The following is a 24,724-nucleotide window of genomic DNA, read 5'->3' as shown; positions in this document are numbered from 1 at the left end:
CCCGTTTCGGTAGCTTATGTTACCTTAACGCGTCGTTCGCGAAGAACGCGTTTGGAACGCCTAACATCGTGACCACAAGGTATAACCTCGGAAGGTTACAGCTATGGTCACCTAATGTGTTTGGTCGGATCCTAATGATCGACCAAATGGGTCGGGTTCGAAAGTATAAGCGATGGTTTAGATCGCTTACCTTACGACCCTATATAAGCACTATACTAAAAGTGACGAGCTAAGCATGTTAGAACATGCTTAACTAAGTTTAGAAAACAGGTTCGGCATCAAAACAAACGGCTTTGATGCTCACGAGTAGTTTGGTTACAAAATACGCAAGAATGCGCATTTTGGCCGAAACTACGACTCGTCACTGAGCCTAGATAACGTGGTAATCAGTAGGTATAGTCGCCATGGACTATAACCATCGTGATCACGCTCACGTTATGAAGTTCCAATGAACTTCGTGTTGACCATAAGCTGGTCAACGCGGAAAGTCAAACAAAGTTTGACTTTAGCACTAGAAAGCGATTAAAAGAACGAAAGAATACTTACGAAGGGTCCCCGAAAGCTAAACTTGATCCAGGAGCTCAGGTATGAAGCAATAGCAACAACTTAGAGCTCTTTGATCAGTTTTGTGGGTTTTAACACAAATGGGGGGGGGGGTATTTATAGGAAAAGTAAAACCGTTAGGATCATTTCTTGAATATCGTGCCAAGATCTTATGCGTACACTTGTCAAGATGTTGTGGTGGCTTATAATGACCTTAACCCCAGAGATGGTGAAAGGGCATTGCCCTTTGGAGTGTTTAAAAAGCCAAGTTTTGCAAGAAAACAAAGTTTCTGCAACCGTAGGGGCCACGCGGCCCGCGTCAGGATCAGACAAAACTCAGGCGGGCTACCTGGGCATGTCTGATCTGCACATACTTTCAGAAATGGCAGTTTTGGTCCCTGTTGCATGTTTAAGCCATTTCCGACACTTCTAAGGCCCATAAAGCCAACTTTAAGGCCCTAAAATGATGCCTAAACATTGTGGACATGAAACATGCTCAAAAATATGTCGGATGTTGGTTCGTTTGGCCGTACGATGGCGATGTTTGGTTAATTACGACGGAATGCGCATAAGCGCGAAAAACAATCCAAATGACGCGACGAATGGATTTTTCTCATGCCAAACACTAAGGCATAATATTAGGATGTATTAGGATGCTTACATAAATTTTTGGATGTCCGGATGTATTCAGAACGTAAGTTATGCGCGAAAGTGCAAACTTGTGCACTTTTTGACACTTTTAGTCCCTGAATGATCCAAAAGTTTGTTTTAGCATACAAAACCCTCAAAGCCTATTTCTAAGCTATGTAAAGGATATTTATGGTATGTTTAACTTATGGACATGTTCCGGAATGTTTGTTACAGTTCAGATTGGCATACTTTCGCAGTTTGTCAAGTTTAGTCCCTGTAAGCGGATTAATCTTGTTTTTGCCATACCAAAGCCTTCAAAACTTATTTCTAAGTTATGTAAATGTTATTTAAGGTATGTTGAGTATATGTTGATGTTCCGGAGTATTTGTCGCATTAAACTGAGTACTTTTACGCACCAGTTTGCATATAATCCTCCAGAAAGCGATGTAGAGTTTGAATTCGAACAAAAGTCAAAACATGAAAAATGTAAAACACACCAAACAAACATTGGGATCAAATAACATTGTTTTATTGATAATTGAACTGTTCATAATGATTTCGAGCACAAATGTTACAGTCTCCCCTACTTGTGAAAATTTCGTCCCGAAATTTATTTAGAGGAAACTCGCGGAAAAAGATGCGGATATTTTGCCTTCATTTGATCTTCGCGTTCCCAAGTAAACTCGGGTCCACGCTTAGATTCCCAGCGAACCTTGACCAAAGGAATGCGTTTGCGTTTAAGCCACTTGACTTCACATTCCATGATTTCCACCAGTTTCTCAACAAATTTCAGTGTTTTGTCAACACGAATTTCGTCAAGCGGTATGTGGAGGTTCTCATCAGCTAAACACCTCTTGAGATTGGACACGTGAAAGGTTGGATGAACATTTCCAAGTTTAGGAGGTAACTCAAGTCTGTAGGCTACCTTACCGATTCTTTCGACGATCTTGAATGGTCCAACGTATCTAGGTGCAAGTTTTCCTTTCTTTCAAAATCTGATCACACCTTTCCAAGGTGAGACCTTAAGTAATACACGATCACCAACTTGAAAATGCGTTTTAGGTCCGCGTAACTCTTTTGACGGCTTCTAGCTGTCTGAAGGTTATCACGAACTTTCTTTACCTTATCTGTTGTCTCTAAAATGAGGGCAGGTCCAGTAAGCTGAGCCTCGCCGATCTCATTCCAGCAGACTCGTGAACGACATTTTCGACCATAGAGAGCCTCGAAAGGAGCCATGTTGATGCTGGAGTGATAAGTGTTATTGTAGGAGAATTCAATCAACGGAAGATGAGAATCCCAACTACCACCAAAATCGATCACACAAGCTCTAAGCATATCCTCTAGTGTCTGGATTGTTCTTTCAGATTGACCATCCATTTGCGGATGATAAGCTGTGCTCAGATTAAGTTGGGACCCCATAGCAGATTGCATGGTTCTCCAAAAATGAGAAGTGAAACGAGCATCTCTGTCAAAAATGATGTTCAAGGGAACACCATGTCGAGCTACAATTTCATCCACGTAGATTTGAGCAAGTTTGTCAGCCGAAAAATCCTCACGGATTGGCAAGAAATGCGCTGATTTAGTAAGTCGATCAACAACTACCCAGATGGCATCATGTCCTTTCTTTGTGCGCGGGAGTTTAGTAATGAGATCCATAGTAATGTTTTCCCATTTCCAAACTGGGATCTCTGGTTGCTCCAATAAACCGGAAGGACGCTGATGTTCAGCCTTAACCTTAAGACAAGTAAGGCATTTTGATACATATAAGGCAATGTCTTTCTTCATACCAGGCCACCAATACTGAATACGAAGATCCTTATACATCTTATCTGAGCCAGGATGAATAGAATAACGAGACTTATGGGCTTCATCCATAAGCAAGGTACGAAGATTATCTTGGCTTGGGACCCACAAACGGTCCATGAAGTAATACGATCCATTGTCCTTAGTTCAAGAGCAGGTGTTATGTGATAAGGAAATTCCTTATTCATCAAGCCTTGTGAAACACAAGATTGTTGAGCCTGAGAAATACGGGCTTGGATATCAGTTTGCGCTTGAATAACAGATTGGACACGAACACAATGAAGCTTAGTACGTTCCTTGCGACTCAAAGCATCGGCTACGACATTCGCCTTACCAGGATGGTAGCGAATTTCGCAGTCATAGTCATTTAGGAGTTCAACCCAACGTCGTTGCCTCATGTTGAGCTCTTTCTGATTAAAGATATGCTGAAGACTTTTGTGGTCTGTAAAAACCACACATTTTGTACCGTACAAATAGTGTCTCCAGATCTTAAGAGCAAAGACAACTGCACCCAACTCAAGATCATGAGTGGTGTAGTTTTTCTCATGTATCTTCAACTGCCTTGATGCGTATGCTATGACTTTGTTTCTTTGCATCAGGACGCAGCCAAGACCTAATTAGATGCGTCGCAATAAACGACGAAATCATCATTGCCCTCAGGCAATGTTAGGACAGGCAAGTCGCAAAGCTTTTGTTTCAAAGTTAGAAACGCTTCCTCTTGTTTGACTCCCCAATCAAATGGCTTGCTCTTCTGAGTTAGAGCAATTAGAGGAACTGCAATCTTTGAGAAGTTTTCTATGAAGCGGCGGTAATAACCCGCTAGACCAAGAAAAGAACGAACTTCGGTAGGAGTAGTAGGTGTATCCCAATCCTTAATCGCACTGATCTTGGAGGGATCTACATGAATACCTTGTTCGTTGACAATATGTCCTATGAATTGAACTTCTTTAAGCCAGAATTCACACTTGGAGAATTTGGCGAAAAGTTGCTCTTTCTTTAGGAGTTCCAACGTAAGACGAAGATGTTGCTCATGATCAGCTCGCGTCTTAGAATATATTAAAATGTCATCAATGAAAACGATGATGAACTTATCCAAATAAGGTTTGCAGACCCTATTCATCAAGTCCATGAAAACAACAGGAGCATTAGTCAAACCGAATGGCATGACTGTGAACTCATAATGTCCATAACGAGTGCGGAACGCTGTCTTGGGAATATCTTCTTCATGCACACGAAGCTGATGATATCCAGATCGAAGATCAATCTTTGAAAAATAAGAAGTGCCTTGCAATTGATCAAAGAGATCATCAATGCGAGGTAGGGGATATCGATTCTTGATGGTGAGCTTGTTAAGCTCACGATAATCGATACACATCCTAAAAGATCCATCCTTCTTCTTTACAAAGAGAACGGGAGCACCCCAAGGTGAAAAGCTAGGACGGATGAAACCTTTGTCAGAAAGTTCCTGCAGCTGCTTAGACAACTCTTGCATCTCGGACGGTGCAAGACGATATGGAGCTCTGGCAATGGATTTGCACCAGGTACGAGATCAATACGGAACTCGACTTGGCGTGCTGGGGGTAGACCAGGTAACTCTTCAGGGAAAACTTCAGAATAATCCCGAACGATAGGAATATCTGAAATGGACTTACCCTTGCCTTTATCTGCTGTAACATGTGCTAAGAAAGCCACATAGTTCTTCCGTAGATACTTCCGTGCTTTAAAACAAGACATGAGTTTGAGACCACCGGCAGGCTTCTCACCACGAACCTGTAGGATCTCGCCTGTCGACAGCGGCACACGAACAATCTTCTCAGAACAAACTATCTCTGCGTGATGCTTAGATAACCAATCCATACCCACAATAACGTCGAAGCTTCCAAGTTGCATAGGCGTGAGGTCAATAGGAAAAAGATGGTTGTTAAGGTTCAACTGGCAGTTGCGGAGAACAGAATCAAGAACAATGGGTTCACCACTAGCCACTTCTACTGTCAATGGTTTACCTAGTTTCGTTCTAGACACGCGAAGCATTGGCTCAAAAGACAACGACATAAAACTCTTGTCGGCACCCGAATCAAAAAGAACAGATGCCGGTTGATTATTAATAAAGAACATACCGTTCACCACATTATCATCTGCTTGTGCCTCTTGTGCATTCATGTTGAAGACTCGACCTTGAGCCTGAGCCTGATTCTGATTGGCATTCTGATTCTGGTTGGCTAGCCTTGGGCACCGATTTCTGTAGTGGGTCAGATCCCCACAGTTATAACAAGCACCTGGTAGGTAGTTTGGTCGTGCAGCTTGACCCTGTTGTTGAGCAGGAGGCTGAGCAACTTGTTGAGCCGGGTTCTGAACTGCGCGATTTTGAGCAAACCGACAAACATCGGCAAGATGACCTGACTTCCCACAGTTAGTACGGAAACGACACTGATGTTGCGGCTGATGGTGGCTGTGGCATCTATTGCACAAAGGTGCATTCCCTGAATAGGGCTTCTTCGCTGGAGGCTGTGCGGTTTGGTTGGGAGCTGCCTGGTTAACCTGAGCAGTGACCGCAAAATTTTGGAAGCCTTACGCTTCCTTGACCCCCTTGAGGAACCAGAATCCTTTCCCTTCTTGTTTTGACCTTTCTTGCTATCTTCCTTGTCAGACGACTGTTTCTTGCCCTTGTCACCCTTCCTGTGTAATTTATTCTTCCGAATCTGCGACTCAGTCAATGTCGTTGATAACTCGATCGCCTGACGGAGTGTGGTAGGGTTACTACCAGTAATGATGTCTTGTACCGAGTCAGGAAGGCCGTCGATGTACCTTTCGATGGCCTTGTCGAGTGGGGCAACCATAGTCGGGCAAAGCAGACTCAACTCCTCAAACCTATCAGTATATGCCCTGTGCTCGCCACTATCTTGCTTCAAATCATCAAAATCTTTCTCCAACGCTCGTTGCTCATGACGAGGACAAAACTCCCTCATCATAAGAGCTCTAAGTTCAGCCCATGTCTGTGTTAGAGCAACTTCCGCACCGCGATCCCTCATAACCCCGTTCCACCATGTAAGAGCCCTCTTTTGAAACACGCTCGAAGAAAACTCGACCTTGCGATTATCCTGTAACACCTCGAAAATTTACGTCCAATAATGCATTGACACGTGTCATAGACTTCCGATATGTGAAAACATACTTTAGAGGGACTAAAGTTGACAAACAGTGAAAACTATGGAACGTAAGGGTCCAAAGTACAATGGATAAATAGACTCCATAATAACCCTACGTGGTGTTTATAACCCTAAACGGATAGATCATGGATCATACGAAGCGGAAAATGCACGAAAGTGAGGAATTTCAAACTACAGGGACTAAAAGTGTCAACATGTTGAATTTATACCTCTGAGTGATCTTTTAGCAGCCCCGAAGCTTTGTAATGCTAGAATATACTCACTAGAATATGTGGTAAAAATTTCATGAAGTTTCGTTATCGTATGAGAAAGTTATGGCCAAAACCGTACTTGAGGGTTTAAAAGCGTCAACGTCGAATTTCATGACTTTTCGGGTGAGCGCAAAGTTAACCGAGGACTTTACCATGTTGGTAAATATCCCAAGGTTCCTAAAAATCAAGTTTGAGGGTTTACGAGTCAAGATAAACGGCAAAAACCTCGCGTGCGAAGAACAGGGACCAAACTGCAACATTTAAACAAAGTTTTGGGACTGCAGACCCCAGGCGGCCCGCCTGGGCAGCCTTAAGCGGGCCGCGTCCCCCTGCCAGTAATAGAATTCGCGAATTTTTGTTTTTGGGTCGGTTTTATGAGTTGATGACAGCTTTCAGCACCTCCCAAATGCACCAATCAACCCTCATGCATACTAGGACACCTGTGGCTCTCTTACAACACCTGAAACAACATAAATTCAGATCAAATTCCTCATTTGGGGGCACTTGTGTAGCAACCAAGAACACTAGCAACTTTCAAAAATTCACAAGGCATCTCCAGGAGCTTTCTGATCGACAAGGCTACTTCATAGTGCTATCTAAGCTTCATTAGGACTCTTGTAAGCATCCATAACCTTCTCTAATTCGTTCTAGCATAGATTATTAGCCAAAAGTCAATCCGTCATAGTTATAGTTTGACTTTTCAATTAAACGAAAATGGCTCAGTCATTTCTCAAATTGAAAGTACCTACAAGTTGGTATTTATGTGGGAAACAAACCCTCAAAAGGGTATTCTCTGATTCCCACTCTAAGCATGCTATTTGTCGAGTCAAAGTTGTTCTTAAAAAGTCAACGGAACTTGTTTTTGTAAAATCTAGCATAAATGGTAATGTAGATGACATGCAATCAGTTTGATCATCAAAAATAACTTTATAATGAATGTAAGAATATGTTTTATCATAATCAACTCGACAATCTTTAGTATAAACTCGGATCGGAACCGAAAGTCTTATAAAACGACTTTTTCTTTGACTCTCGATTCGGATCCGTGCATGCATGTTTGAGATCTGCATTAGAGCTTATTTTGAACCATTTATATTTATGTTTAACTCTCTGGAATTTTACAACTTGATTCCATGCTTAACCGATTCACATGCATGTTTCCGATTTATGCTTAAAGTTGACTATTTTGCCCTTTTTGTTATAAAACGTGATTTTTGGAAAAATGAAAGAGGATTTATAAACTTGCACCGAAAATTTGATATCAGTTGGAGGTCCGGATTTAGAGTTATGGCTGATATCGTAAAACTATAGCTTTATGTTAAATAAACGGCGCATTTAGCGTATAACCTATTTAAGGCCACTTTTTGATATAAAACTTTTTACCCACTGATGATATATAATATTTTGGGATTTTTGAAGATTTTTATTTAATTTTTGGCTGATCGTATCATAGGTCTCTAAGTTGATTCGGTTAATACCGGTTTTGACCTTTTAAGCCATAAAATGAGTTTTATGCATCCTTTTGACCCCAAACCTTTTTCTACTGATTTTATTTGTTAAATAAATTATTTTGAGCATTCTGGAAATATAAAAATCTCAGCTTTCTCTTGGAAACCCGGAAACGGCTCTAAATCGCCTTTCTAAGCGTTTTTAACGCATAGTATGCGTTATACCCATATTAAACATATAAGGATTATACCTACTGATGTATTTAGCATATTTTTATAAAATAACAGTAAGTATAAGTTTTTGAACTCAGATTTCCAGTTTTGACATTTTTAGCCCTTGTGAAATTACCAAAATACCCCTAAGGTGCATAGTTTGATTTTAAATGATAAGTTTTGTATATGGGTCATACCCTACTGTTATAATATGTCAAATTAAGTATATTTACTGTATAAATCCGACCTGTAACTCAGATTTCCAATTTAACTCTTTTATAATCTTTTAAATGACCAAAATGCCCTTATAAGGCATAAATTGAGTTTAAATTTATTCGGGGCATAATAGAACATAACTTGCTGATATTATATCATATTTAAAGCATATTATCTCAGGGAACTTGCATATGACTCTTTTGGCTACCCGTAACGCTCTTTTAGCGCTCGGTTCGGTTTATGTAACTAGTTTGCATAAATTGACCGAAACGAGTCAAACGTAATCAATTTTGTCTCAAAATCCAGAATGTATTTAGTATACCCATATTATACAAGTATTCAAACTTGTCGGGTCTAAATCACATTCTATCCGGTCTTCGCTTAATCGTGCGCTTGAACCGTATTGTCCTTAAAACTAACCGGTCAAGCTTAGGCTTAAATAAAAGACCCGTTAGGAATCTAATAGGTTATTATAAACCTTTGTTCCAGAATAGGAGGCCCAGTAAAAGCTACCCTCACTTGCCAATTGTGATTCATACTTACTAAGGTAAATACTTTTAACTTATTTTCCCTATACGGGCTTGGGTTACGGTATATAGAATACCGCTTGATCGAGCGTACAAATCTTGCACCCTTGGGTGTTCAATTGAATAATTTGATCGGCTCGTTTAAACAGTCTTGTTTTACTTTAAGCCTTTGGGGGGTTAATGACCATGTCCCGCATATCCTTGGCATCATCTTACGGGATGGCCACGACCAGAGCACGAGGTGTAGGCGTACACCTGTCAGTGTATAACTCTTTAATGTGGTGTGTCTATTGATCTTTAACCCGGACAAGATCCGGGCTACTGAACGCACAAGTAACATGTAATTCGTTCACAAGATTATATTGCATAATTATCCCAAGTTATAAAAAATATTTTATGCCATGTGCATTTTAAATCAATTTTCAATCATTTTCAAAATGAGTCAGTTAATTTGTATTTACCAGTGTAAACTGACGTATTTTCCCAAAAGGTTGAGTGCAGGTACTACACGTACTAGGCTGGCTGTCTTCTAGAGCGTCCACAAATAAGTCTCGCAAGCTTGGACGACAATAAAACTGTTGAACAATATCATATTTTATTTGATCCGCCTGTGGATCCGTTTCAACTACTTGTGATATTTAATATTACATTTTATTTAAAGTTGAAATGAATCTATCCCTGCTTCCGCTGTGCATTATTATATTGTGTTGTTTGTCTATGATGATGCCAACTACGTCACCATACCCTCCACCGGGCCCACCGGTGACACGTGGAAATTGGGGGTGTGACATATCCGGACACTGAACGTGGCGAAAAGTATTCTCAATGCTCTCGAACCATTGAAGAAGCCCAGTGGCTCCCTCAGAAGCACTAAACTTGAGTGGTTTAGCCGAGTTAAAATTCTTGAAATTGCATGGAGCATTGTTGTTGTTGTTGGCTTGGTTCCATTGAGCAAAGAGATTTGGGAATTGAGCAGCCATCTGCTGTGCAATAATTTCTACCAGCTTGGCAGTAGCTATCTGGTTTTCGCGTCGAGGAGGCATTCTAAAAGAGGAAAAACATGAAAGGAAACGAGTGAGATGATTGGGTGAAGAGGATGAAATGAAACAAAATCAACAAAAGCAAAGATGGTGGTTACGCATCGCAAAGCAAACAAGCGACACGCAATATCTAGTCAAAGTAAATGGGTCAAAATAATGGATCGCGAAGACATGTTCGCCTATAAGTGAACACTCACCCCAAGAGTTCCCAGGTAAGAGTGACTGGTCCGATTATGTGGATTTGTACGACCACTCTAGCCTTAGACAGAAAACTCAGGGTACAGGCATTCACTCTTCCAGTTTGCACGTGTTCACACTATTAAAACCCGAAAACCTTGACGAGATGTTTGAAAATTCAAAGGGGTTCAAAACCATAAAACAGAGGGTTCAAAACCTAGTAATCAATCATCCTAGATCAGATGATTAATTTTCAAAGCGGATTCGGAATCGAAATTCTCGTTGTGGTTATCACCTAAGGATAGGTGAAGTGCATGTTTTAAAATCTAAACACAAGATAACTTGTGTTAGGGTCCTAGAAAGTTATAGTCTAGGTCAAAGCATTACTAATAACCTAATTCCCTATAACCATTGGCTCTGATACCAACTCTTCTGTCACACCTCGGCCGCGTATAACATGCAACCGCGGCGGAAACGCCGGGGAGTGTTGGGACAGAATTAATTGTTTCACAACTATGGCATACACAGTTACATTTTATTTATTAAACACGAGTGTTACATCGTTTCAAAACAGGAAATAAAGTGTTTATAACATATTCAAGCTAAGTCTATCTTCGTTTTATGTCTCTAAGGCACAGGTCCACCCTAGTGTCACAATCATCATCCTAAGCGATAGCTCCTGAAAACACATGTGAAAGTAGGTACGTCAGCATAAAAATGCCTGTGAGATACATAGGCTTTGTGAAAATGGGATTCATCACTTGAGTTTAAAGAAAATGTATTAATAACAGTCAGTCATGAACCTTGTAATTTGTTTTGTTTTGTAAATCGTATGAAAAACGATAAGACCAGATGATATGTATAAATGAAGTGTAAGGTTAAATGAATAACCTAGTAAAATGAGTTTGTATAAGATAAGTTGTTTGTAAAAATAATGTCTTGTGAAGAATATGTTATTTGTGTAAAACGTAATATGTCTAAACTGAAATGATTTAGATAACGCTAAGATATGTAATATTATACAAGCATTTATATATAGGAAGTACCAGCGGCGTATCCACCATGTTTGTAGCATATTACATACGCCACGTTACTCAAACCATTTACCCAAACCAACCACCATGTAAATTGTTCATGTATAAACCAATTGTCAAGTGTTATTGTGTAAACCATATCGAAATGTCTATGTTCAATGTAAACCACCAAGTATGTATATCAATGTCAAAATGTTTATGTTTAATGTAGATCATGTAATGTGTACCCAAAATATATCTTGTATGGTAAGTGAGATGTATCAACTAAACCATATGTAAAATGCACAAAACAAGGTATTGAAGTAAAACATGGTTTAAATCAACGTTATGTTTTGTGGAACAATGCATGCTATACTGATACAAACATTTATGCGGTATTGTGAAAATGCATACATCCAAGCCTTGAGACTGTGGCGATAAATGACGTGATGTCGCGGTCACAATCAAATTTAATCCCAAAAACAACTATATTAGCTAGCGGTAAGTGGGTGTCGAACACAGGGAGTTTGTGGAATATGTGCTATCTCGATGTATGTCTAACTTCACTAAAGTAAACTAAATTGAAAGAAAAATAAATTTCAATGTTTGGGTTGATTGGTTTTAATTAACTAAATTAAACTAAATTAGATTACAAATCAAGGTTAAGTTTTGTAACAAGATAAGAGGATAGTGATCATCCCGAGTTTCAGGTTTTAAGGGACAACTAACGTTCATGTTCAACTGGAAAGAACCACATAGACATGGCTCATGTAAGATCAATTGTTTGTGATGAAAGGGAACTAAGTACTCGGATTCCTAGAACGCGAGGTTGTTACCCGATGACCAATCAACACATATCCAACCCTAATCCCTCCCATGATATCTCGATTGCCAACGGCACCAAGAACGTATGGTTTAGAACTATGATCAAACATACATCAACAATCTACAAACAACCAATCAAACACCATAATAAACTAACAACACATGCACAGTCTAATATTCCAGAAATTAAAGAACAAACATAATTGTCACAAATAAAACCTTACATCCGAGACGATCACCAAGCAAACCTAGCCGCTCACAGTGTTATAAACCAGCATCACAATCGAACCTTTGTCCATTGGAATCAAAAACAAAGTCTTCATGTTTAGATCACTCAAGAACACCTTAGAACACCCCAAATTCGCCCCCTTAGGAGTTACAAAACGAATGGGAATGATTTGATGATGAAAAGGCACCATAAACAACCTTAAATGAGGGAGTTACAAGTTTCACGCTGGCCTCCACCGTAAATTACGGTACCACCGTAAGTTACGGTGGCTTAAAATGGTTTACGGTGGAGTTAAACTGAGTTACGGCATCAATTTTTGTCAGAGTCTACCGTAAATTACGGTACCACCGTAAGTTACGGTAGGCTTCAGCAATCAGTTTTTGTTTTCTTCATAACTTTCTCGTTTCAACTCCGTTTTCTTCACCGTTTTCGCCTACGTTCTCGTAATTTCATCCTCTATCATGTTATCTTCTTAATTCTTCAATTCCAAAATTTTATTTTTTTTCATTTATTCTCCGTCTTTCAATCTACAATCCAGTCGTGTCTATTCGAAGCTTTATTTCCATACTTTTAAGCTCTAAATGTACCTGAAACACAAGCAACCGTAGTTATCTAATTCAAGACAATTACATGATCAAATGAGGGATTCACTCGTCTTTTAACACACTTAAGGGTTGTCCCATGGACCACCCGTCACATCCCCACACTTAACCGTTGCTTGCCCCAAGCAACCCATTACAAATCATTTTCAAAACAAGCGATCAATGTAAACCAAGCAAAAACAAACAATCCTTTTACTAACCCCTTTTTAACACCCAACCAATGCACCCCTCGCTATGTCTCTCATCTCGGCAACAAGTAAGCACTAGCAACTATGAGCTAGAAACACAAAAGGCAAACGGGTGGTTCACAACTATAGGCTTGTACCTAAATCGGTCCTTCTCCTAACAAGTGCCAAACATGAATGCAAATCAAAGGGCTTTAAGGTTGTAACGTGGCTAGGTGTACGGGTAGGAAATGGAATATATATGTAGTAGCGAAGGACTTAACCCGGTCTTTTATTACACAATGAAACAAACAATAAACATGACATAACTTCTATATACAAGACAACTCAACATCACTTTTTTTTCTTTTTCATTGCTTTTTCACTTTTTTTTCTTTTTTTTTTCATTGCTTTTTTTTCTCTTTTTTTTTTCTTTTTTTTTTCTTTTTTTTTTTCAATCAAATATTCAACATAACACTATAACACATCTACACACTACTAAAACAACTACTAACACTATAAGACCGGGTTAAGTCAGGTAAATTTTTGGGAAACTAGCTAAGGGGTAACAAATGATCGGCTTTTAGGCACAAAATGGGCAACTAAATGTCCAAACCCCCGCCCCTCTTGCAACCATGCTCATATATATAACTAGGTTATAACCTGTGGTACCCACGGGTCGCTCTATTTTTAAGGATATTAATATTTTATTAATTTTATTACAATGGTCCGTTTTATAAAATTTGTGGGGATATATATAATATTAGTCAATGTTAATCGTATATAATAGACCAGTACAAACAATGTGATTTATGAATGGTAACAATTACCATATAATTACTAATACTAAAAATAGATATATATTATTTAGATTATAACTGAGAACCAAGTAGCATTGATTTCAAAATGAGAAACAACGCAAACAATACTTTTAATATTGATTTGAACGACATTGTTACTTGTCATCATCGTAAACTTGATAGACAGTACGTTGACCATTCTCAATTATCACCACCTCCTCAGAAACGTTTGCATTTGTCTGACTTAACTGTTGATCATCAAACGTATAGAGTTCAATGAGTTGATGCGACCACAATTCCAGCAAAACAGACGAAGTAATAAAGGAACCTTGTTCTTGTAGCATTTCCTAAAAAATAGATTATAGAAATATGAAATTAATAGCAAAAAGAGTTGTTAACAAAACTAATAGTATTGTCAAGTAAAGAGTATAAAACAATAAAATATTACCAGATAGTCTTCAACCATAACAACCACGTTTGAAAGCAAATTCAGAAGATGAAATATTCCCCGGGTAGATACCCGGGTAGGAAATTTTAAATTATAATCAAAGGCAACAATAATATACGGGTTCAATAGTCATCAACACACCCTTAAATATTTTTATGAATATGTGTGTTGAGAAATGATATGTTTTTTTTATTTTTTGAAAAAAAAATACATTTAAACATGAACCTTGAAATAAAAGAAACGTTCCGTTACTCATGTAGATATTAAATTACATTAAACTAAAAAATGTAGCTCCCAATCATGAATTTCTCAACTGATTCGTGTACATATAAAAATTATTATAAGGTTCTTAATACACGATATTTTTCTAAGCAAAATAAAGATACCTTGGATTCGTGTACAGCCAAGAAGTACAATGAGAAATTTTGTTTTTTTAGTTTTGGTAATGATAAGCAAAAAATAACAGTAACAATATCAGCTACCTCTAAGTGTTTGTCCAACGTAATGACGTATGTTGTCGTATAGGCTGTCACTTGGCAATTGTGATTTGTGGTCAACAAATTGTTAACTTGTTACAATTTTGGGTTTGCAAAAGCCTTTTAATCAATGTATCACATATTTGAATGAACCAAATTGTACTTAGGCTTTTACAAATCCGTATTGTTAACTTGTTACAATTTTTGAATGACTGCAAGCTATACTTTGTTTGAACCATGTGTTCACATATTTGAAAGATAAAAATAAGTTATCTTATATAAAAGTGCATTAGGCAATAAAAGAGACTGTAAGTTTTAGTTACATCAAATTACTTAAAATAAGACGATTTAAAAAAATTAATACACTGTTTAGTGAAAAACAATATTAAATCGCTCTAAAAATAGCCTCCCATGTTCTTCATTTTCATCTCATGCAAGCCCTAGAAATTCATACAGTACATTATCTTCCATAACAAAAAGTTCCCGTTGGTGGTTTTAAAAGCAAACTCTTTCGACTCAAAGGGCAAAGGACCAGAGGCAATTGTAAAAAGAGGTTTGGAAAATCCTAATTGATGAACACAATGGTGAAAGTGAAATTTTCTAAATCTAGAAATGAAATATTTTGTACAAATAGATACATTGGAAGAAAAATACAGAAAATTATTCAAATGCCGGAAAAAAACTTCCTTGTAGACTACATTTGTTGTTTTACTCGTTATCTTCCCATCTTTGTCTAGTATAAGCAACTTCACACCGGCTCTGCTTTTAACTCTTGATAATGCAACATAAAGTTGACCATTTGAGAAAAATGGATATAATGAAAAATAAATACATTGAAAGAGAGAAATAACATATCATTCAAATTTAAGTAAAATCTTCCATGTAGACCACATTGGTTGCTTTATCTGTAAGAATTCTATCTTTATCTAGTATAAATAACTTGACGTGTCAAACAAATATGATGTGTATGTCTGTTGGAAGATATGCCTAGAAATTTTAAAGTATAAAGTATTTACATATAAACAACTTTACCATTTGTATATTTTTTGAAGATATGTCTGTCTCCACTCCAGTAGAATTTTTTTATACCTAAAGTGAAAAACATAGTTATGAAGATACATGTTCTACCTATCTTATAAAAGAGTTAAAAAATGTCCAAATTGGACATCTTAATGTGTGCCAACATATGTGTTCTTATCCTATGATTTGATTAAAAAAAAAAAAAAAAAAAAAAAAAAACCCCACTTATCTACAGCAGAGAAAAAGAATAAAAAAAACAACAGCATACAACACTTTGGCATATACCCAACAATATTTTGGTCTCCTAAACAAAAGAAATATATAAAAATATAAAAGTAATAAGCAAATAAAAAGGTGTGCCCAGTAAGAATCTTATCACCCATACTAAAATTAGTACCATCACATAAGGGCCTTTCAATGGATATATATGGATTGGATCATGATCCGATCCATTAATAATCCAACTTAAATGGATCATGATCCGATTCATGATCCAATATAATGAACCGTGATCCGATCCATATCCAAATAATTTTAAATGGATGGATTATTATCCGGATCAATCCATAATAAAAAAAAAAATATAATAAAAAAAACTTTGAAAAATCACAAAAAATCAAAATAATTCAAAAAATTCAAAAAAATCAAAAAATAAAAAAAATAAAAAACAAAAAAATTCTAAAAAAATCAAAAAAAAAATTCTTAAAAAATCTAGAATGGTATGGAAGTGAGGACATTCGATGGTGAAGAAGAGTTTCATGAAGAAATAGCGTAAACCGCTGCACTTAGAAGTTGGGCTGACCCGGCACCAAAGACTATGTATCGTCCTTCAGTGACTGCATTCCCGGCTATGGATTGTAGCTTACGAATGCAATTTTCGAGCTCTATTAACATCTTACTGCCGTCAGCGTAGTTGTAACCCATACGATGCCAACCTGATATGACGACTACAATATAAGTATTGGCTGCATTTTGAACCAATACACTTGGTGGCCAGATTCCTAGTGACTTGTCTAGTCTCTTGAACCTAAAGGATCTTGATCTTACCATTAATAATCTTACTGGCACGGTTCCTTTATCCATTTACAACATGTATTCCCTCGAGTCGCTAGCTGTAGATTCTAACGATTTGTCGGGTGATATACCTTACAATGTTGCGGACGCACTCCCAAATCTTCTAAATTTCAACTTTTGCATCAATAAGTTCACTGGTACTATTCCTGGTTCGAAGCACAATCGCACAAACATAAGATTTATTCGATTTTCACATAATAGATTGCATGGGACAGTACCACGAGGACTATACATAGTTTCTATTTCTTTAATAAGAAAATCAAGTTGTCAATGTTTATATTTTGGTATCTTACAAACCAATTGACACTTTTCCATATTACAGTTAAAAAAGTAACCCATACACACAAATATTCTTTCCTTTTTCCTTATCAAATCCCCTTTCAAAATCATAAACATTTTTTTTTGGTTTTCTTTGTGTCTGTTTATAATATCAAATAAATTCCGATTTCAGTAAAGATGTCACTCATAATTTTGCATTAGTTTAGAAAACAATGACGGCGATATAAATCCCACCATCTAGAGCTCCCTAATAATATTTTAATCACTTTATTCATATAAGGTACATAATATAGCCATTTAAGAAATATATCTAAGTTATTATTCAAATAATACTCTTTGATAATCATATTAAACATTCAAATCATTTTATCAGCAGATATACAAATGTATGTGAATGACCTTCTTCATGTTTAACATAATGACACTTAAGGGCACCAAAAACACGGTTTTCAGTGATTTTTTGATAAGACCAACATCAAGTAGAGCACGGAATGACCTTCTGCAGGTTTAACATAATAATCTTCCCCAATTACCTGTAAAAGCACAATCATTTGATTAAAAAATTATAGCAATTAGAAAAACAATAATTACAAACTAATAGAAAAAAAAGTTTTAAGTAAAACTATACCTGAACGTTGCCTAGCTACTCCTTATCCATCTCAAGTTTTTTCAAAACTTGGCAAGTCAATAAAAGCCGATGTAGTACAGATACAAAACCCTATACACATTAAAATATATATCAATGTAAATCGGCAAGCAGCGAAAAAATTAAACCTAAAATGCTAAAATCAGTTTGCATATTACTTATTTGTTGTAGTTGGATCACTTGTAAATGAACTGAGCCGCGTCAACTTGTTTTGTAAATAAGCCATGTCCAGAAAAAGCCAAGCCAAGCGAAGCTATAAAAAGCAAGATATTACCTTTACAAAGTGGTAGAAGACATTATTCAGTTCCGCACCAGCATCTATCGGCATAAAACATGCATTTTTCCATTTTCTACCGTTCAGGTCAGATCCAATGGTAGCAGGAGCTGCAGAATCTTGCAGTTTCTTTTTTATCAAATCAAGTGTAGATGGTGAGACAGGAGATATGGCATCACAGCCACATGTGGTAATAGCAGGGGCGTTCAAGCTTAATGGGCCAGATCCTTTTTCAGTTAAAGTAGTTACGTTATGCATTGATATTGATTGTTCTTTTAAAGCATCATTTTCCTGCGTCTTTCTTAACTTGGCCACATCTGCTGGTATTTGCCAGTTGCTCAGCTGAAATAATAAAAAATTGTAAACATCGAAACTGAGCTTACATGTCAATATAAAAGTAATGCAAGTCAAATTGAGGTAATAAAACTTCATTATAGCAAATAAGCTTGTGTTACCTTGGTTTTAGCATTGTAGTAATATCTTTTCCCGTCATTTGTGGTGACCAATGACCAATCGGTGCCAGCACACTTCTCCCTGAATAACATACAAAATAAATTAAGAGAACAGAAAGCTACGGTAACGTAATACCATAAAAAAAGTTCGTCGTAAAATTTCTATCTTCAATTTTAATATAGGGCTGAGGCTATTGATCACAGTATATCTTCTTAAAAGCATTTATAGAAGTATATAACCTCATTCAAGAACATCAAAAAGATCTAAGTTGTACATTATATTTCTCTCTATTGAAAAAAAGAGTAATTTCACTATACCATACTGATACTTGTTCCTTTGAATCTCAAACACGACTTAGAGTGAAGAAATGGGAAAAAAGTGTAAAAAAACTATATATTCATGCAAATCAGTCACCATGAAAGAGGAGTTGATTGTGCAAAAACTTTATCAGGCTGCCAACAAAAAAGTAGAAAACAAAACAAAAAAAGAAACCATTAGTTCATTCGGGAAAGGCACACATAAAACAATAGATCAGTACAATGATGCTAACATACATCAAGCTGGTTTCAAATTTTGCTACCTAAAAGAAAAGGAAACTACATGAATTTGAACGCCAGATTAGAGAAAACCACATTAATTAAAACTCAAATACAGTAGACATTTCATAGGTTTTAAAACTCAAAGACATGCCTCTCCCTTAAAATCAACGGGTTTTTGGTATGCAGACTGTCCAGTCACAACATTATAATAGTATATGGTTCAGAAATTTAAGAAAACTGTAAATTAACCCAAATTTGTGATTTTTTTGACAACCCATCTCCTACATGTGTTAAAACTATTTGAATAATAAAAATTAGGTCAAATAACTTAGCAGCATCCCTGAATATTAGTTCGAAAACAATTAATCATGATTTAAACTACATAATCTATTTAAAGAGCACCTTATTTATCTTAAAAATAAGAATAAATCATAAGATATACAATTTCTTTATCAAACAAAGATAATTAACATGAAACTATATTTTTGCAAGTAACTTTCTTATGACAAATCAAACTAAATAAACTGTATTTAAAAAGAACAGGAGAATAGCAAAACCCAAATTATTCATTTGTTTTGCTAAAAATAATTTGGGGAATTTATGCATTAAAAATACACTTTTGGACCGTTTGGTGACCCCCTTGTACCGAATATTAAAAATGGGCGTACCGCGCACCTGTTTTTTGTTCTGTGTACCGGAGCGTACCTTGATCCAGGTGACTATGATCCCAGAAGCTCTTAGATTCATATTTTTGACACGTTCCGGTACGTTTATGATTTTCGATTGGATACACCACGATCCAATACCGTGGCTAACCTAGCGATTTAGGTAACTATGCTTGAGACGGCCAGAACTGCATAACGGGTCAAAAAGCGGGTCATGACAATTGTAGTAAATAAAGATGTATAATTACAACATCAGCTTAATGAAAGTATGTAACTTATCTATATTAAGGTTAGAACTTAAATACTGATTAAGGACTCATATCTGAAAGCTTATTTTTAAATCGTCCACTATTTTTTTTTCATCTGGTAACTACACCTTAAAAAGTTAAAATTAACATATACGTTCTTGCTAGTAATTCAAACTAAGAACAGAAGTGTAAGTTACCTCAATCTCATTCATCAACTTCATGGCCTCAATAATGCAAATAACCTGGCTTTTCTAAACCTTGTCTCCAACCTGGAAAACATATATTATAAAAAAATAAAAAAAACCTTAAACAGTAAATCAACACATCACTTGATAATCAAGAAACTACCCAAAAGTCTAATTATAAAGCATACAACCTCCCACATCGTTTATGCAAATATTAAACGCTTCATACTCTAGTCTAAGCCTCTAAGTATATTTATTGTAATCATATTAACAGGTTATATATATACAACAAAATTTAAAACAAACAAAAGAGTGTTTCCAGCCATGGGGCATTTCATTGGAGGATGAGAGGACTTTGGTTTTGCAGGGGTAGGTGAGGGTGGTGCGGGTGCAGATGCAGAAGGAGCTGGCGTTGAAGAAGCGGGTGCAGACTATGGTGGAGGTGGTAGTGATTGATACATAGCCTGAGGTTGTGGAGATTGCATCATCACCATAAAGCTTCTTTTTTTTCTGATAACGACCTCACAGTTATGTTGTTTCAACTCAAGCTCCATAATATCTCTTGAATCCACAAGTCTAAAATATCCAAAAGGAAAGTTGAACATACATCTATTATATCCAAAAGAATCTAAATTATTCATGATTTAAACTACATAATCTCAAACACAAATGAATCATGAAAATATGGTATTTGGAACATTATGTTTTAAAACTTCTGTCTTCATCATATCCCCATACCTCATATCTCCAAGCACAACATCCACAAGGCGCTCAGAAAATAACCAGCACCATTTTCTTCAACTCCGCTTCGAGCTCCTTATGACCCTGCCCCAATTCCAACGGCTTCACATCACAACCACATTACAATAAAAAACAAACAGATCCATATCTCAAATGAACAACAAACCAAATGACTCACCAACCTTTATAATCCAGATCTCTGTGATCTGCACAAACCGGATGCTAGAGAGTGTGATACTAAGTTATGAATTCTAAGTTGATGAAAACTGGTCCTTTTTGTATGGACCGAAACGGGTTCGCTCGGGTTGGCCGACCGGCTTTTTGTCCAATTTTTATGTTCATATAAACAATCGGTGTATACCATCATGTACATGAAACTACAAAAAAATCTACTGCACCTTCAAAAATCGTTTGACTTTGCCCCCATTTTTGACCTTGAAGAACTGAAACCAATCAAATATTATGCACCAAATGTCACACGCACCTTATAGAACGTCTACGAACACAAATCATTTATCTTAATTACGCCATGCTACTTCTAGTACCACACTCTTCAAAAATCATTCCTGCACTTCAAACCCAAATCACTATCAATTTTAGAAACTTTTTTTTAAAAAGGAAAAATGCAAGCAGTCGCATGCCACCAGTATCATTATGGCATATAAACACAAAAGTAGCATAAATAATAGAAAAAAAATAAGGGTCCATCTTTGTATTCATCGATGAAACCCGATTAACACCACACCCAAAAGCCAACCCATTACTATGAATCAAAGTAGTTGCTACAACAAACGGAACCAACTGTTGTGATTTAGATGACTGCCTACACCCAAATTGATGCCAAAGATTCTATATTAAAAATCAAACAAATAAAACTAAAACTCCATGCCTCTCGCATATAAATCGGTAATCCAGTAATGTATTAAAAACACAAAAAATTTAGACCTACAAGAAGATATAATCCGCCCTTCCAAGTTTTGACTAATTAACATAAAATTTTCGATTTTTTCCACAAAAAAATACATAATTAATCACAAAATATTAGCCATGAATAGATCAAGATTAGTAAATAACGTAAATCAAAGATGATGATTTCAAAAGTTATCGGGATTGTTCCATAGTGAAATGAACCTTGAGGGTTGGGCCTTGTTGCATTTGCTGATAAGTTCCATCTACAATAAACATATTGGTAAGTACGGTTTCCCATAAGTGCAAATTTGGGGACTAAAAGATAATTAGTTAACCGGTTACCTGATTGTTCTGGCCTGTTTCATGGACCAGTGAACCTGAATGGCCAATGGACCAGTGAATCTTGATCTATTTCGTCATATCCTTGTCAATGAAGGCGGCATTCAATTGAAATATGAATCGCAATTTTCACAACGTATGATCGGAAATCATGGTGTTCTTACAAATCTGAAACACAAAGCACATTTTTAAAACCCTAAGCAATGAACATATTTGAACAAATGAACCAAAGATTTTTTTTAAACCCTAAAAGATGAATAATGAATAGTAAATCAAGTTTTTAACCACATAACTTTTACTATCAGCAGCAGCTGCTTCTCAGACGAAACCGCTATCATACGCTTCTCGACCGTGGGCGCCATTAACACCATATATCTCGACCACAAATTATGGTTTTTTTAAATCGAGTATCAAGATATTAAATGCTACAAACATTAACCCGTAAACCAGAAACTTACCTCAAGTGATGCGAAAACTCTGATTAAATCCTACCCATCTCCAGATTGCGTAACCACAGTGGCTTGATGCGGCTAGATCAATCACGATCTAAAGATTATATAGACATGAAACAAAAATCATCATGAAAAACTTATATTTTAGATTAAAGATCGAAAAACAACTTACCGGGTTTCTTTCTGAATTGTAGATCGAATACATCTAAGGCTCTTTCAAGTGAAAATAGATGAAACGGCGGAAGATGCAGAGATGAAACGGTGGATTTGAATGGTTAGGGTTTGGGAGACGCAATCGGATTGAGGACGAATGAGAGATTAGGGTTTTTTAGATCTTTATATACCCGGGTCAAATCCATGCGGGTTTGGGTTGTTTACACGGATCCCGTGTAGAAACATCACGTTTTCCCTAATTTTCCCGCCAAAACCATTGTAAGAAGGCCTATGGTGATGCCACATCATTTCTCAAGTCCTTATGACATGACACCTAAGCCCTTATTTATCATGTTTATATATATATATAGATATAGATTAATGAGGTCCAACCCCCCAAATCCCACACTCGCACTCACCAAGACGAGGCTACCTAGTTGCCCTTATCCTTTTTATATTCACATTCAACTAAGGACTCAAACCGTATTAAGGCACAAGTTCTTATGCACCCCCACCCGTTGCCACTCTCATCAAGACAAGTATTATTTATTTACATGTGTGGCTTCAACTCTCACCAAGAACAAAGGGTATTAAGGGTTGCCAGTGCATCATTTGGGGTTAATCCACGGTGTTCAAATTCTCACATTGTTTAGCTTGATTTAAAAATTTTCAAAAACCTGAAAATTTCTCCCCATCCCCACACTTGGGATACATTGACCCCAATGTATGGTTTTGGGAAGATTTGATCGCTTAACTCTTTAACATCACCCAAAAGCTGTTCAACTCAAACCACAAATTTCTTTTTGGTTTTTTTATATATATAACTAAAAACACCACCAACTTTCACAATCCATAAACATATCAAACACATTAAACACCACCCATCCGCCCAACCGTAAACTTAAACATGAATATATACAAAGGTGCACAAAATGAGAACAAGGCACAACCTGATTAGTAAATCAGCAATGTTGGTAGTGATGCAGCTGCGGTAATCGGACCGGTTCATAAACAACTCTTGGCCGATATCTCAATGGGGATGTTGCCAAACATCCCCACACTTGAATCATTGCATCCACGAGGATTGAAACGTAATAACCTGCCAAAACACAAACACAACACCACAACAAAACCAAACAAAGCAAAACAAAACTAAACAAAACACAAATACAATACTCTACAACCTCGGGCTGCCTCCCGAGAGCGCTAAGTTTAAAGGTCCTCAGCCAGACCATACCTGATATGCGTTATGGTGGTCTTAATGCACACTTACCCGCAGCATTTCCAACAAATGCCCGGAAATTTACATGCCATCTCCATAGATTTGTCAGTATATTTGGCATGTTAAAGCTGCTCCTACGGGCTTTGCTAGTCCACTTCATGACATATACCTTAATGTCTGGTAGTTTCACCCTTCTCATCTTGTTCCTCGAACCCTCTTCCCCACACTTGTTAATTTGAATCATTGATATGGGAAGAGGTTCGGTGCACATATCCATCCCATCAGCCTGCTCTACCTCATAATCTGCACACATCATCTGATCTACAAGTGACTCTTCATCAGATAAAGGACTCATTGGTGTGGTATTATCCTCCACAACCTCCTCCTTCATGTGAGAATAATCTCTAATATCGTCAGGTAATGGTGAGAGGCGTTCTTCTATCTCTATCTTCAATTTTAAAGTATGACACTTAGAAACCGAGCAGCTGATTCGGTCTACATCGGACAGGTTGGGTGTTGCTAAATATTGCTCGATTTTGGACAAAGTTACTTCCAATACAGCAAGCTCTTTTTCCTCCTCGGTCTCATAAACATAAACACCCTCGGGCTCAGAATATTCTTCGGGATGATATTGTCGATATCCCTGATACGGTCTATAGATGCGCGCTTCCATCATCTTTTTATTCCAATACTTCGGGTTTTCCGAATACACCGGGCGCACATCATAATCATAAGTGTGATCGCGACCGCAACAAAAACATAGACCATCCATCCTTGCCTCATAATAAACTTCCTCGTCCCGCTCGTATCCATATGAATAATAGTCATCCTCCATTTCTGATTCATAATCGTCAACGTATGATGGAGGTGGAAGCTGTGAAACATAAGACACCGGTTTTCCATGTGCCCTCCTGTAGTGAGCCTCGTGGCAACCAATACATGGATGTCATGGA

The 24,724-nt window shown here is 37.1% G+C and overlaps 1 protein-coding gene across 26 annotated transcripts; it reads right to left on the bottom strand.

Annotated features, from left to right (window-relative positions):
* Positions 1-17,241: 17,241 nt before the first annotated feature.
* Positions 17,242-22,724, bottom strand: LOC110895811 (pre-mRNA-processing protein 40C-like). 26 transcript variants are annotated; one of them, XM_022143168.2, is made up of 13 exons: positions 22,569-22,722; positions 22,238-22,490; positions 21,948-22,112; positions 21,828-21,868; positions 20,879-21,267; positions 20,694-20,780; positions 19,968-20,039; positions 19,533-19,710; positions 18,733-18,770; positions 18,321-18,399; positions 17,866-18,207; positions 17,574-17,663; positions 17,242-17,478 (listed from the first exon to the last, which is right to left on the bottom strand). In XM_022143168.2, exons 8-12 carry the CDS (start codon positions 19,602-19,604, stop codon positions 17,589-17,591), a joined length of 606 nt encoding a protein of 201 aa, XP_021998860.1. In that variant the 5' UTR covers positions 19,605-19,710; positions 19,968-20,039; positions 20,694-20,780; positions 20,879-21,267; positions 21,828-21,868; positions 21,948-22,112; positions 22,238-22,490; positions 22,569-22,722; the 3' UTR covers positions 17,242-17,478; positions 17,574-17,588. The 26 variants fall into 26 exon arrangements, 12 of the variants coding, with proteins under 12 accessions (XP_021998860.1, XP_035836862.1, XP_021998858.1 ...); XM_035980969.1 differs by having other exon boundaries at positions 21,181-21,267; XM_022143166.2 differs by having other exon boundaries at positions 20,879-21,262.
* Between the last annotated feature and the right edge of the window lie 2,000 nt (positions 22,725-24,724).

This window comes from Helianthus annuus, chromosome 12 (genome assembly GCF_002127325.2).
Source record: "Helianthus annuus cultivar XRQ/B chromosome 12, HanXRQr2.0-SUNRISE, whole genome shotgun sequence".
Lineage (NCBI taxonomy): Eukaryota > Viridiplantae > Streptophyta > Magnoliopsida > Asterales > Asteraceae > Helianthus > Helianthus annuus.
This window is presented reverse-complemented; position numbering and strand designations above follow the sequence as displayed.

Coding starts and splice junctions, on each gene's coding strand:
- LOC110895811 (XM_022143168.2), bottom strand. CDS start 19,604: ATGAATCTAAGAGCTTCTGGGATCATAGTCACCTGGATCAAGGTACGC. Junction 18,400..18,732: donor CAATCAACTCCTCTTTCATG/GTGACTGATTTG, acceptor TATGTTATTCAG/GGAGAAGTGTGCTGGCACCG. Junction 17,664..17,865: donor TCTTCTACCACTTTGTAAAG/GTAATATCTTGC, acceptor TAATGTGTATAG/GGTTTTGTATCTGTACTACA.